Here is a 12776-nt window from a genome sequence, read left to right on the forward strand (position 1 = left end):
AGTCAATTCCATAATTCCCCATTAACTCCTTTTAAGATTAGAACACTTATTAAATATCATAATGACTGGTTCATTAGGAATTTTGCCTACTAAGTGTTAACAATGGTGGATTCATTAGGAACTGCCTGCCTCATGGCAGCAAGTTTTTTAGGAATTTTGCTTGTCCTATGCTGTCTTTCCCTTTGTTATAGCTAGTTCATTACGAACTTGCTCTGTCTCATAGCATCTTTCCCTTTGTTAGTGGTAAGTTCCATTAAGGAACTTAGCTAGTGTCTTTCCCCTTATTAATTACTAAAACAATCTTTTGGAATTTAGTCTGCTGTCAGCAGTGTAATAAAATTTTTGCCTCTTGATTTGGAGATGGTCTAAGTCTGCAAATTATTTTGAAATGCTTTATTTCACCACCTGAAACCACAATATGTTTTTGAGGCCCAATCTCTATGCCCCATCATTTAGTGTGCCTGTACAGGGAGAGTCCTAAAGTTTCAACATATTTCAATATACCTCTGTGCTCTATCATAATTAGAATGATGACAATAATAATCTTTCTTAAATAATTTAAATTATAGGTTTGTGTAATTTATTCATTCTTTGAAGGCCTCAAAATTGAAAAGAACTTTGCACATTCTATGGTACCAAAGATATTTAATTAAAAAAAAAAATAACAAAATCAATGAATGACCCCATTAGAATATAAGCATCTTGTAAGTAAAGATTGTTTTATTTCTTGTAGAAACAGTTTGGTTGTTGTTATTGTTTGTCTTTCATTGTTGAAGAGGATCATTATATCAGGAAAGTGATGTCATGATTAGCTAGTGAATTGGATTTAGGTTAAGGAGCTGTGCAGAGTTACTGACTTCACTTTCTCCTCTAGAGTCTTCTGAATCCAGTGGCAAGATAGAGGTCAGGATGACTGGAAATGACCCTGAGTGCTGGGAGACCTTAGCCTTTTTAAGTAAAGTGCTTTTCCCAGGCAACACCCATTCAGTGATTTAGGCAAGGTAAGAAATTAGCCAAAAGGTGACCTCTTTTACTTAATCAAAAAAGAAAATCAGTCAGGGAAGAGAAAACCCTCAGGATTTATGGCCAAGCAGAAACACTGGCTATTTATATTCACTTTGAGCCATCAAAGCCCAAACAATGCATGACCCAGTGAGGTTTGAACTGGGACCTGTTGTTGGCCAATCAGTGAGAGCCAGAGCTAATTGGGTTTAAGGCATGGTTTTTAAAAAAAATTAGTAAGCCCCAAGATATCATGTGAGGGTTCGGAGACCAAAATTTATATTTCTTTGGGCAGAGCACCCACAGGTTGAATTATAAATAGAGTCCCGAGTCTAGACTCAGGAAGACTTAAGGTAAAACTAACCTCAGACTAGCTGTGTAAACTAGGCAAATAACTTTTTTCTGTTTTCATTTCTGCAAATTGAGCATAATAATAGCACCTATTTCCCGGGGTTCTTTCTTTGTAAGGATAAAATCAAATAATATTTCTAAAGCATTTTGCAAAATTTAAAGTACATGGAAATGTACTTTTAGTATTACTAATTTTTTTATTATTGTTAGTTTTGTATCCCTAGTACTTAGCATCATGCCTTACACACAGTTATGCCTAAAAATACTTGTTGATGGAGTACAAATTTTTCTTTTCTGTCATAGGAATCAGGTATTTGTACACAGAATTTAGAGCTGGTTGTTGACCTCAGAAATTGTCTAGTCCCAATCCCTTCTATAGTAGACCAGGTAATTAAAGCCCAGACTTGTAAAATTATTTGTTTAGTATCCCAACAAATAAAGAACAAAGCTGAAATTCCATCATAGTTCCTCTAACTTGTGAACTATTGCTCAATCCATTATATCACAATGTCTCATACATTCACTAGCACTATATTTTACAGTTATGAAAGGAATCACAAAATTGTCACTTTCCTACATGGTTTTAATTTTGACAAAATTTGTAAAAATTAGAGCTTGTCAAGCTACAAATTTAAGGAAAGTCAGCAAAAATAAAGAATACAATAGTAAAATTTAATGACCGAATTCCATTAAATAGCACGAACATTTATTGCCTGCCTTCTTTATGTGAATTTTGCAAAAACAAAACTCAATACAATCCTTATTCTTAAAGCACTTATAATAGAATAGTCAGATAAGATGTTTACAGATCTAAATTGCGATAAAGCAGAATGTAAAAAAAGATACAGATAAAATCATTAAAAAAATAATCTATTTTCTTATTTCTTACAATACAATAGTATGCCATCATATTCATAAATAACAACCTAGCTATTCTTTGACTGATAGGCATCCTCTCAGTTTCCAATTCTATGGTATTATAAAAAGAGCTGCTATAAATATTTTTGTACAAATGGGTCGTTTCCCTCTCAAGAGTAAAATGAAAAAAATCAGAAAACAATGGAAATTATATCAACAATATCATAAAAATGAACAGTTTTGAGAGCTTATATAAATTAATCATGAATGAAATGAGCAGAACCAGGACAATTTACATAATAATATTATAAAAGAAACTATTTTGAAAACTATAAAACCTATAAAGACCATTCATAATTACAGAGGACCAGTGATGAAATATGCTATTATAAAAAGGTGATAGATTAAGGTACAGAGTTATAAATATTGATAGACACATATGCAGTTAAATGACTTTTCCCCTTATGATGATTCATATTTGTTAAAAATCTTTGTTTCTCTTTTTTTTTTCTCTAATGAGGTGGGAAAAAGAGGGAAAAAACTCTTGGCTAATTAAAAAAAGTAAAGAGGTTATGAATGGGGGAGATTGCTGAGGCAACTGAGGTTAGTGATTTGCCCAGGGTCACATAGCTAGAAAGTATTAAGTGTCAGAGGCCAGCTTTGAACTCAGGTCCTCCTAACTTCAAGACCAGCACTCTATTCACTGTACCATCTTAGCTGCCCCTAGATGTTAAATGTTATAAACACTTTCGATGAAGTTACTTTATTATTAATTTTGCTTAAATTGTTTTTCTAGATTGTGAAACTTCTCACAAAATGAGAGTAATTTGTAAATGTCATTAAAAAAAACAAAAATAAAAAACTTTTTTTTTTAAAAAAGGTCTATGCAAGGTCTCAGAGAATTAAAATAGAAGATATTACTTAAAGTTGGAAGAATTAGAAAAAACTTCATGGAAAAAGAGTTTTATGATCTTGACTTTTAAGGAAGAGAAAGGAAAAAAGATGGAAATGTAGAGAAAGTATGTTCTAGGCATAAGGTATTATATTTGAACTTTTTGGTAATATTGGGAAAGAAGAGTAATTTTTGCCTGGAACATAGTATGTAGAAATGGAAAAAGAGAAAAAATATGGAAAGGAAGGTTGGAGTTAGATTACTGAGGACCATAAAGTTTCAGATGAAAATATTTATTTTATCTGATAAGCCCTTTTGAGCCACTGAAAGCTTTTGAGTAAGGGAGTAAATGACATGATTCTATCTGTTCATTTGGATATTTATTTTAACAAGTAGGTAGAGTAAATTGGAAAAAAAGGAAGACAAAATTCAGGGAGATGAATTAGGAGACTGTTACATTTTTGTAGTTGAGGTAATGAGGATAGTAACTTTGTGAATGGAAATCAAGAAACCAATGAACTGAAAGGATTTAAGAACAGATTAGATGTGAAGGCTGAGGGAAAGGGATTTATAATAGATAATGCCTATATTTTGAACTTCACTATTGGACAAATGATCATTCTCCTATGATTGAGTAATTGATAAAAATATGGAAAAAAGGGGCACATTTTTAGTGAAAGATGATGAGTTCACATTTGGCCATGTTGACTTTGAAACACAAGTGGAATGTCATGGTAGAGATGTCTAAAAGACCACTAGAAATGAAGGAATATATTTCTTATATATTGATGTTTTTTCATTCTTGATTTTTTTCACCTAAGAGAGATATTGCACATCTATCTCAGGCCCCAAGGATATCTTCCATAAAGACTATTTATTGTTCAGGTGTTCAAGGTTTTCCTCAGGGCATCCTTCATATCCTTGTTTCTAAGGCTATAAATCAAAGGGTTTAAGAATGGGGTCACCACAGAATAAAAGAGGGTCACAATCTTCTGGGTTCCAGCTTCATGGCCTGATGTTGGTTTCACATACATCACCATCACAGAGCCATAGAATAGTGATACCACAGCCAAATGGGATCCACAGGTGGAGAAGGCTTTACGCCGACCTGTTGCTGAAGGAACTCTTAACACAGCTCTCAGAACCATAGCATAAGTTATCATGATGAAGAGAAAAGGAATAAATAGTGGCAAAGAATTCACAATGGAGCAGGTGAATTCTATTAAAGGGGCTCTGGTACAAGTGAGAGCTAGCAGTGGGCCTGGGTCACAAAGAAAGTGGTCTATGACTTTGGAGCCACAAAAGGACAGTTGGGAGATGAGAATTATGGGAACTAGGAACCAGAGAAATCCAGACACCCAGCAGCTGACCACCAAATTGATGCAGAGATGTCCTGTCATGATGGTGGGATAATGCAGAGGCCAGCAGATGGCCAAATATCGATCAAATGCCATGATGGCCAGAAAAAAACATTCTGTGCCACCTAAGGAGAAGAAGAAGTAGAACTGGAGGAAGCATCCAGAGAAGGAAATAGTCTTGGTATTAGAGAGAAAGTTGGCCAACATATTAGGTACAGTAGAAGTGACATACCAGATCTCCAGAAAGGAGAAGTTGGCCAAGAGGAGGTACATGGGGGTATGAAGTTGTTTGTTCCTATATACAACACAGATGATAGAACCATTTCCAAGAAGTGTCAGGATGTAGATGATCAAGAAGAATATGAAGAGTAGGATTTGAATCTCTCTGCTGCAGGGGAATCCAAGGAGGATGAAACCAGAAGTACTATTGGAACTGTGGTTAGTGTTGAAAATTTTCATTTGCCTATAATCTACATAACAAACAAAGGTTATTGATTGAAAATAAATAATTTTTACACTCTTTGAAGGTCTTAAAAAGAAAAATTTAACACACATTTTAAAATCAATAGTGAGTGCAGAATATTAGAGAAATATATACATAAAGCTTCATTATATTAAGACTTCTGCCCATTAGGGCTTGTAGTATAGCAAAGGAATTGTATACTAACAAATATTATTATAGCCTTGTAATAGCAAGGAAGAATGGTTTTTCCTAGCTGGAATGAAAACCTGAAGAATAATGGGAGACAAGAGACTCATTGGATCAGGGAAGCTTAGAGAAAAACTACTTGGGCTTCTCTGGACCAAGGTCCATGAATTCCTATCTTCCAAGTTTCTAATAATTCCTCAAGATGGAAAATCCCTTAAAATGAGAAAAAACCCTACATTTTCTATCACTATACACTATCCAAACAGGCTAGATATAATCCAAAATAATACATGATGACTGTGTCAGAGAGATATAAAACATATTTGGGATAGGAAGGTATTTGTCATTATAGATCAAGAGGTCAAAAAAATAGGAGTTGTGAAGTAGCTGGCATTTGATTTGGTGTTTAAAGGAGGATACTTCATTTTAACATCAGTAAAATAGGAGATTCTTAGGTCATGGTAATTGAAGCTTTGAGCCTTCTATTATTATCCTCCTTTAACTTTGCTAATCATTCTCTTTCTCTATACTGATTGTACCAAAAGCTTTAGTGAAGTTTTAAGTTATTAATACAATTAAAGTTAAGAACTGAACTAAGTATTTTAGGATACCATGAATAACTTTCATTTATGCTTTTCTGAAAAAATTGAGCTCATATATCATTAACTTCTCCTCCTTTCCTACTCAACAATGCAAAACCACTCTACATCATGTGCTATTTTCTTCTCCGTTGGTGTAGTCTCCAGTGAAGAGATGCCCTCTTTTATGACAAGATCAGCAATTGTAGTTGAGATCTTACTCCAATTCTTCTTTTCTTCTCCAGGAGTTTTCTGCCTTGATTATTTCCTCCTCTTTTTTTCATTTTCAACCACTCTTTAACCATTGTCTCCTTTCCTTATGTCTATATATACAACCCTTATTTTCTTAAAGACTCCTTTATCCTCCTATCCTCAAAACATCTTTTATTTATTCTCATTTTGTTGGTTGGCCTCCCCCTCCCCCCGAATAATTTACACATACTAATTCTATTTCCTCATCTTCTGCTCACTTCTCAACTTGATGAAATCTGGGCTATGGAGATAATGTTTTTTGAAAAGTACCATTAATCTCTTAACTGCTAAGTCTCAATAACTTTTTCTCAGTCATCATTCTCTTTGATATCTTTGTTGCTTTTGACATTCTAAAACATTCCCTCCTCCTGAATGATTTCTTCTTTACTTTTGTGACACTACTTCCTTATTTTTTCTACTCATTTCACAATTGCATCTCAGTCTCCTTTCTTGGTAGTTCCATCTCCTAAATATCAATGAGAAGAGTTTGTTAAAGCTCTTTCCTGGACCATACTATCTTCTTTCTTTAAGCTCTATCTTAGTGTGCCCATCAGCTTTTGTGGGTTTAATTATTTGCTCTATGCAGGTAATTCCAACATCTACATACTATAGTCATTATTTTGAACTTGAATGCCAATTGCCCACTGGATATCTATACATGGAATACTTTAGGCATATTACTTTCATATATCCACAATAGGAATCGTTACCTTACCTCACCAAACCTACTCTTGTTCTGAACTTTCCAATTTCTGTTGAGGGCAATGACATCTTTCTAGTAATCCAAGCATACAATCTCAAAGTTATCATTTACTTTTCTTTGACTTTCTCTGCCCATATCAAATCAGTTGGCAATTCTTATCAATTCTCCCTTCTCAGAATCTCTTGTAACTATCTTCTTCTCTTTACTCATATGTCATACTCCAATTAAAGCACATATAACTTTTTTTGCTGGCCTCTAATTTCTTTAGTTCATTCTTCACACTGCTGCCACTTTAATATCCTTGCCTCATCATAGATGTCATGTTGGAAGGGAACTCAGGGGCTATGTCATCCAAATACCTTCATCTTATAGATAAGAATACTGTGGTCCTAAGAAGTAAAATGACTTTCCCAAGATCACACAAATGATAAATACTAACGGTGTTTATTTGAATCATAACATGGAGCTCTTTCCCATGTATGATATTGCCTCTCAGAGAAGTCTTGGATTGATGACAAGTCAATGCCACATGCTCTCTGAAGATGATCTAATTTCCCAAATATGTGATATATCCATTCATCATCCACAAATTTTCATTTAAATGACTAGCTTATATCCCTATAGCTGGAATCCTTCCTGTAGCCTTTCTTGATTGGTAGATTTTATATGGGGCAAATTGTTGGTATTTAAATACATTTTCTTAGACCATTAGTAAAGATTAGATCGAATTTGGGAATGGAAGAAGTTATTCTATGATGTTCTGTGATGAACATCTCCTTTCAAAACCCATCTCCTAGTTGTAGTTTTCCCCATGCTTCTATAGATATTATGTTTCCCAGTACTTAGTTTTAATCTGCCATGAAAAGTTGAACTGCAAGGTGGCCAACAGCCAAATGGTGTTACTATTCTTGAATTTTCTTTTAATGCTGAAATTTTAGGAAGCATGACAGGAGATGAGAACATAGCAGTAGAGAGTATTGAATTTAAAGTCTGGAAGATGAGTCCAAATCCTGTCTTTGAGACTTAGAATCTGTGTGCATGTGAACAATTCATTTAGTTTCACTGAGTCTCAGTTTCTTTGTATAAAACATTAGTATAATATCTACCTCCTAGAGTTATTGTGAGAGTCAAGTGAAATAATGTATGTAAAAATCACTCTGGAATTTAAAAATGCTATTTAAATATCATTACCCAAGCAAAATGAAATCAAGGGGAAGTGAATTATGGAAAAAAAGAAAATTGGGCAATCACGTGATGAACTTTAGAAATAGCTGATGAGTAGCTTCAGTGTTCCTTTGATATTTTTGTATTATCAACAGAGCTAAAGGAGAGCCTTCAAGATTATGAATCAATTTCCTGTGAACTTAGGAAGAAAATGAGCAATTGTTATATGTGATTAGTAAGTATGAATGAATGATGCTTAGTATCTTAAAAGGAATTACCAGATCTATAAGACCACTGTTCTACTAAAGTTTAAATGACTGTTGTCCTTATTGTTATTCTTTTTCTTCTTCTTAATGTGGCTTGTATATCAAATCATAGGTTGCATAATCTTCACACTGAAAACTATTTTCCTAGATGTCAGTAGAATGACAGAATTTCAGAATTAGAAGGAACCTTAGAGGCTTTCCAATACAATCCCCTTATTTTTACAGATGAGGAACTTGAATGACAGTGAAATTAAATAATATGCTAAAGCTTACTCAGCTAGTAGCTGTCTGAGTTAGGATTTGAATGAAAGACTTTTTATCACTAAATCTTGACTTGTGCCCATGAAACTAAAATAATGAATGTCTCTTGAAACATTTATCTTCTTTGTAAAAAGCTAAATCTTTTCATAATGCTTCTTCCTTGCCTATAAAACAAGGCAAAAAGAAAACATTCTAGAGAAATGAATATTGGGGGGAAATGCTAAAAGTGGTGTTTTTATGTATAAATACAAGGAACACATGAACTTATACTTATTGTGTATTTAGATGGTTTTATACTTTTGACTATAGTTATATATTTATTTTTGTTTTTATCTATAGGGTTTTATAGTCTTCAAATTGCAGTAATATGCATTATTTCATTTGAATTCCCAGGCAGACAGCAATGGAGAAAAATATTATATTAAGGACAAGAAATATTAAAATATCATCAAATTTAATCAAGCAAAGAAAAGTACAACATTGGTAGAAATATTTGAGGAGTTCAAGTAACAGCTAATGACATGGAACTTAATTTCTTTGGTTTGGATGGCAATTTCCACATGGCTCATCACCTTCCCCCCTACTAAATTTAGTACAATTTCACATATTAATATTTATCTAGACTTGAAAGACAACTGGAGAGAGTTGAAAGAGCAACTAAAATCTAGACTACTTGCCACTACCTGCATGCTATTGGGCAGATTCAAGAGGATTTCCTCAGCTCTATTTGCTTATGTAGAGACCTCCCAAGAATATCCTATATTGGACCTAGGAGTGACTACTGCTGCTACATATGCTATTTCAGTACCAAACATTAAGGTACAGAGGGATGGAGGGAGAATATTTTAGCTTGTGATATCACTGAAGTGAATTCAATTCTGTGTATTTTAAATAGGATTTCAAAAGCTTAGTTTTAGAGTTAGAAGGGAATTCAGAATCTGTCTCATTTTTCAAATGAGAAAATAATAGAAAAATTAAATGAGCAGTGCCAAGATGGTGGAAAGAAGCCAGTTTCCCTCAGAAACAACACTAAATCAAACCTCTAAACAGATTCTAGAATGATAGAAACCACAAAAGATGCAATGAAATTTTTTTTCTAGCTTAAGATAACTTAGAAGGACTTCAGGAAAGATCTGTATCACTTGGGTAAAAGGGACGATTGGCCCAGCACAAGCTTGGTGTGGACAATCAAACCTGAAGCTCTTTGCCATAGCAAAAATCATCAGCAGAGACCCTTTGGTCCTGGCTCAGCAGGCTACTTATGAAGGCCCCAACCCCTCTGTAGAAGGCAAATTGCAAGCCTTCAAACCCTGGAACAACAGGCTTGACTAGACTAGGTCAATCCAGAGCAGTGAGAAAGTGGGCAGCATCTTCAGCCCCAGGGTGGAAAACCAGTAACAAGGCTCCCATTCGTGACAGTTTCTACTGTGCCTTAGAAGCAGAGCTTGACTTAAAAAATGGGCAAAAATCCAAGAACCCTTACATAGAAAGCTATTATTGTGACAGGGAAAATTAGAACACAAACTTGGAAGAAAACAATAATGGCCATTATTAATAATGCCTACATGTGAAGCCTCAAAAGAGAATATGAATTGGTCTCAAGCTCAAAAGGTTCTCTTTGAAAAGCTCAAAAAGGATTTTAAAAATCAGTAAGAAAAGTAGAAGAAAAATTGGAAAAAGAAATGAGAGTTATGACAGAAATCAATAACTTGGAAAAGGAAATAAAGATTGAAGAAAGCAATTTCTTCAAAATAGATTTGGTAAAATAGAAAAAAAATATATCAATGATTAAATGTTTCCCCAAGTTTTCAAGTAAGAAATATCAGAACCAGATTTCAAATACAAATTTTTAAGCTCCATATTAATTGTTTTTTTTTTTTTTTCAGTCTTGTGTTACTTTCCTAAACTGGTTGTGGAGTCTGGATTTAACTCCCAGCTTTGCCTCTTATTACCTTGTGACAGCAAGGTTGGGCAACTAGTTGGTATAATGGATAGATATAGTGCTGGGCCCCTGGAATAAAAAAGATTCACCTTCCTGAATTCAAATGTAGTCTCAGACACTTATTAGCTGGGTGACCCTAGATAAGTCACTTAACCCTATTTGCCTTAGTTTCCTTATCTACAAAATGGACTGAAGAAGGGAATGGCAAAGCCCTCCAATATTTTTGGCAAGAAAACCCCAGATGGGGTCATAAAGAATTGGACATGACTAAACCACCACCATCTATGCGATATTGAGTATATCACTTCTTTTTTGTCTCTTCTTCTTTATATTAGAACATTTAGCTAAATGATTTCTGAAGTTCCTCCCATATTTGTATTTGAAACAATACCTCCCAAACCTGTATTTGAAAGCTGACTCTGATATTTCTTACTTGAAAACTTGGGGAAACATTTAATCTTTGGTATATTTTTTCTATTTTACCAAATCCTATGATCTTTAACAGGATTGATGTCAGATCTTTTCATGGATAATTTTCTCTAGAAGCTGAATCTTGAAAGAAACCAAGAATCAGAGGTAAATAAGAGGAGCATTGTAATATGGGAGACAGTCAGTTGGGATGTGAGGGACAGGAGGTAGGTCAGTATGATTAGACTTTGGAATGCAAGGATGAGTATAAAATTCAACAGAGGGTAAGAAGGGGCCAGAATGTGAAAAATTTTAATTCCTAAAGAATTCTATGTTAGATTTAGGAGGTAATATAGAATCACTGGAAATTTTTTTTGGGGAAGGCAAACAATTGGAATTAAGTGACTTAGAGTTATATGTATAATCTATATCTAACACCAGATTTGAACTCAGCTCCTTCTGACTTTGGGGCCAATAACTCTATCCACTGTGCAATCTAGCTGCCATAGAATTTCTTGAGTATGTGTGAGTGTGTGTGTGTGTTGACGTAGTCTGTGCAATGTCACTAATTTTTTTTAGTACTCAGTGTGCCAAAATGTATTATGGGCAAAGAAAAAGATTAAATTTAAGAAGCCAGTATCATCACTTATTTGCATTTATCCTTTTATTCTTTTATTCTGCTTAACATGAGAAAACTGTCCTGTTGGCTTGCTCTAAATATAACCTGCAGCCATTAAAAATGATAGATAGATTCCTTCAGAAGTTCTTTTGGAGAGATATTTTTTAATTGATGGTTTCTGAGGACACAAGAAAAATGACACTGAAGTTGTATCATTACAAATTGCTTTGACAATATATATTTACCAATAAGACACAAAACCAAAAAATGGTTATACTTTGTTGAAGACCAGTTCCTCTGGTCTACACCAGACGAATTACCTTGTTTTACTGAAATTTTATATACTTACTTTCTTTCCCTTCTAGTTGACAGCTTGGTAGATTTGGAGGATCTAGAGCCTTTAAGATAACCTCAACTTGAAGAAGGGATAAAGAACTTGAAGTAGAGAGGAGTTTGTTTTGTGCTATTTTATGGCTACTTGCCTGGCATCTCTCTTGGATAAGATCTTTGGTGGTATTTACCAGACCCATAAATTCCCACCCACTCAGGCCTGCTTGACTGATTTAGCAGTATGTTCAGATAGCTCATTCCTCTATTTACTTTCTGTGAGCAATTTTGACAGAAGATTACATGAAGATGTCAATCCTGACCCCCTCCCATTTTATTATACTATATGCTAAAGCCCTTGAAAATAAAAATTGTGTTTTGCATTGTGATAAAAAACAATGGATTTGAAAGGGGAAAATAGCATATTCAGCTATTCAGTAAGTTTGCAACAAAGTAGCCTCAGAAAGAAGCTGGTAGTTTTTGCATTTACATTACTGTATTTTCTATAAGTATATATCACCTTTTTTTCTTGGAGCAAGACAAAGTACCTCAAAGTCAAGATGCTATTTCTTCTCTTCTCATGAGTGCTTCAGATTTTCTTATTGCAGGTCTTCAAGCAAAAGCTGGATGAGCTCTTTTGGAGATAGTTTGAAAGGGTTCATATTTCATGGAAGAGTTTTGGACTAACTGAGCTCTGAGATCCCTTTCAACTTTGAGATTCTATTAGTCTATGATTTTTTAAAAGAGGAAAAAAATCTATCCTATCCAAAAACCAGCAAAGGAAAAGGATATGGATGTGGGGTTGATGCAACTCTTCCTTAGTGTTTTAGAGAAAAGAGAAGCATTATAAGTAAAACACATCCTCTGGAGTAAATCCTTGATCCCTACTCTTTGAGGGACCAATTAGTTATCTGTGGAATAGTGTCTGGGGACAACTTTGTGCCTATTTTTTCACCTTCTCTTAAGAGCCTGCTCTTTCTGAAAACTGAGTTTCAGAAATGATTCTTGTAAAACATCTATCTTATGTCCAAGGCAATTCTAGTTGTGTTTCTTTCTTTTTTTTTTTTTTAAGATCTCTTAAGGGACAGAAGAAAAATGGATCCTTTCAGTCTACAGTATTACTTCAGGGTCCTGGTATTTTATCTT

The 12776-nt window shown here is 34.3% G+C and overlaps 1 protein-coding gene across 1 annotated transcript; it reads right to left on the reverse strand.

Moving 5' to 3' along the window:
- Window positions 1-3984: 3984 nt before the first annotated feature.
- On the reverse strand, window positions 3985-4920 carry LOC127552490 (olfactory receptor 11G2-like). Its single transcript, XM_051982993.1, has one exon. It carries the CDS (start codon window positions 4918-4920, stop codon window positions 3985-3987), a length of 936 nt encoding a protein of 311 aa, XP_051838953.1.
- Between the last annotated feature and the right edge of the window lie 7856 nt (window positions 4921-12776).

The sequence above is a fragment of the Antechinus flavipes genome, chromosome 2 (genome assembly GCF_016432865.1).
Source record: "Antechinus flavipes isolate AdamAnt ecotype Samford, QLD, Australia chromosome 2, AdamAnt_v2, whole genome shotgun sequence".
NCBI lineage: Eukaryota > Metazoa > Chordata > Mammalia > Dasyuromorphia > Dasyuridae > Antechinus > Antechinus flavipes.

Bases quoted from the DNA above. Each gene is read 5' to 3' on its own strand.
- LOC127552490 (XM_051982993.1), bottom strand. From the start codon at position 4,920: ATGAAAATTTTCAACACTAACCACAGTTCCAATAGTACTTCTGGTTTC.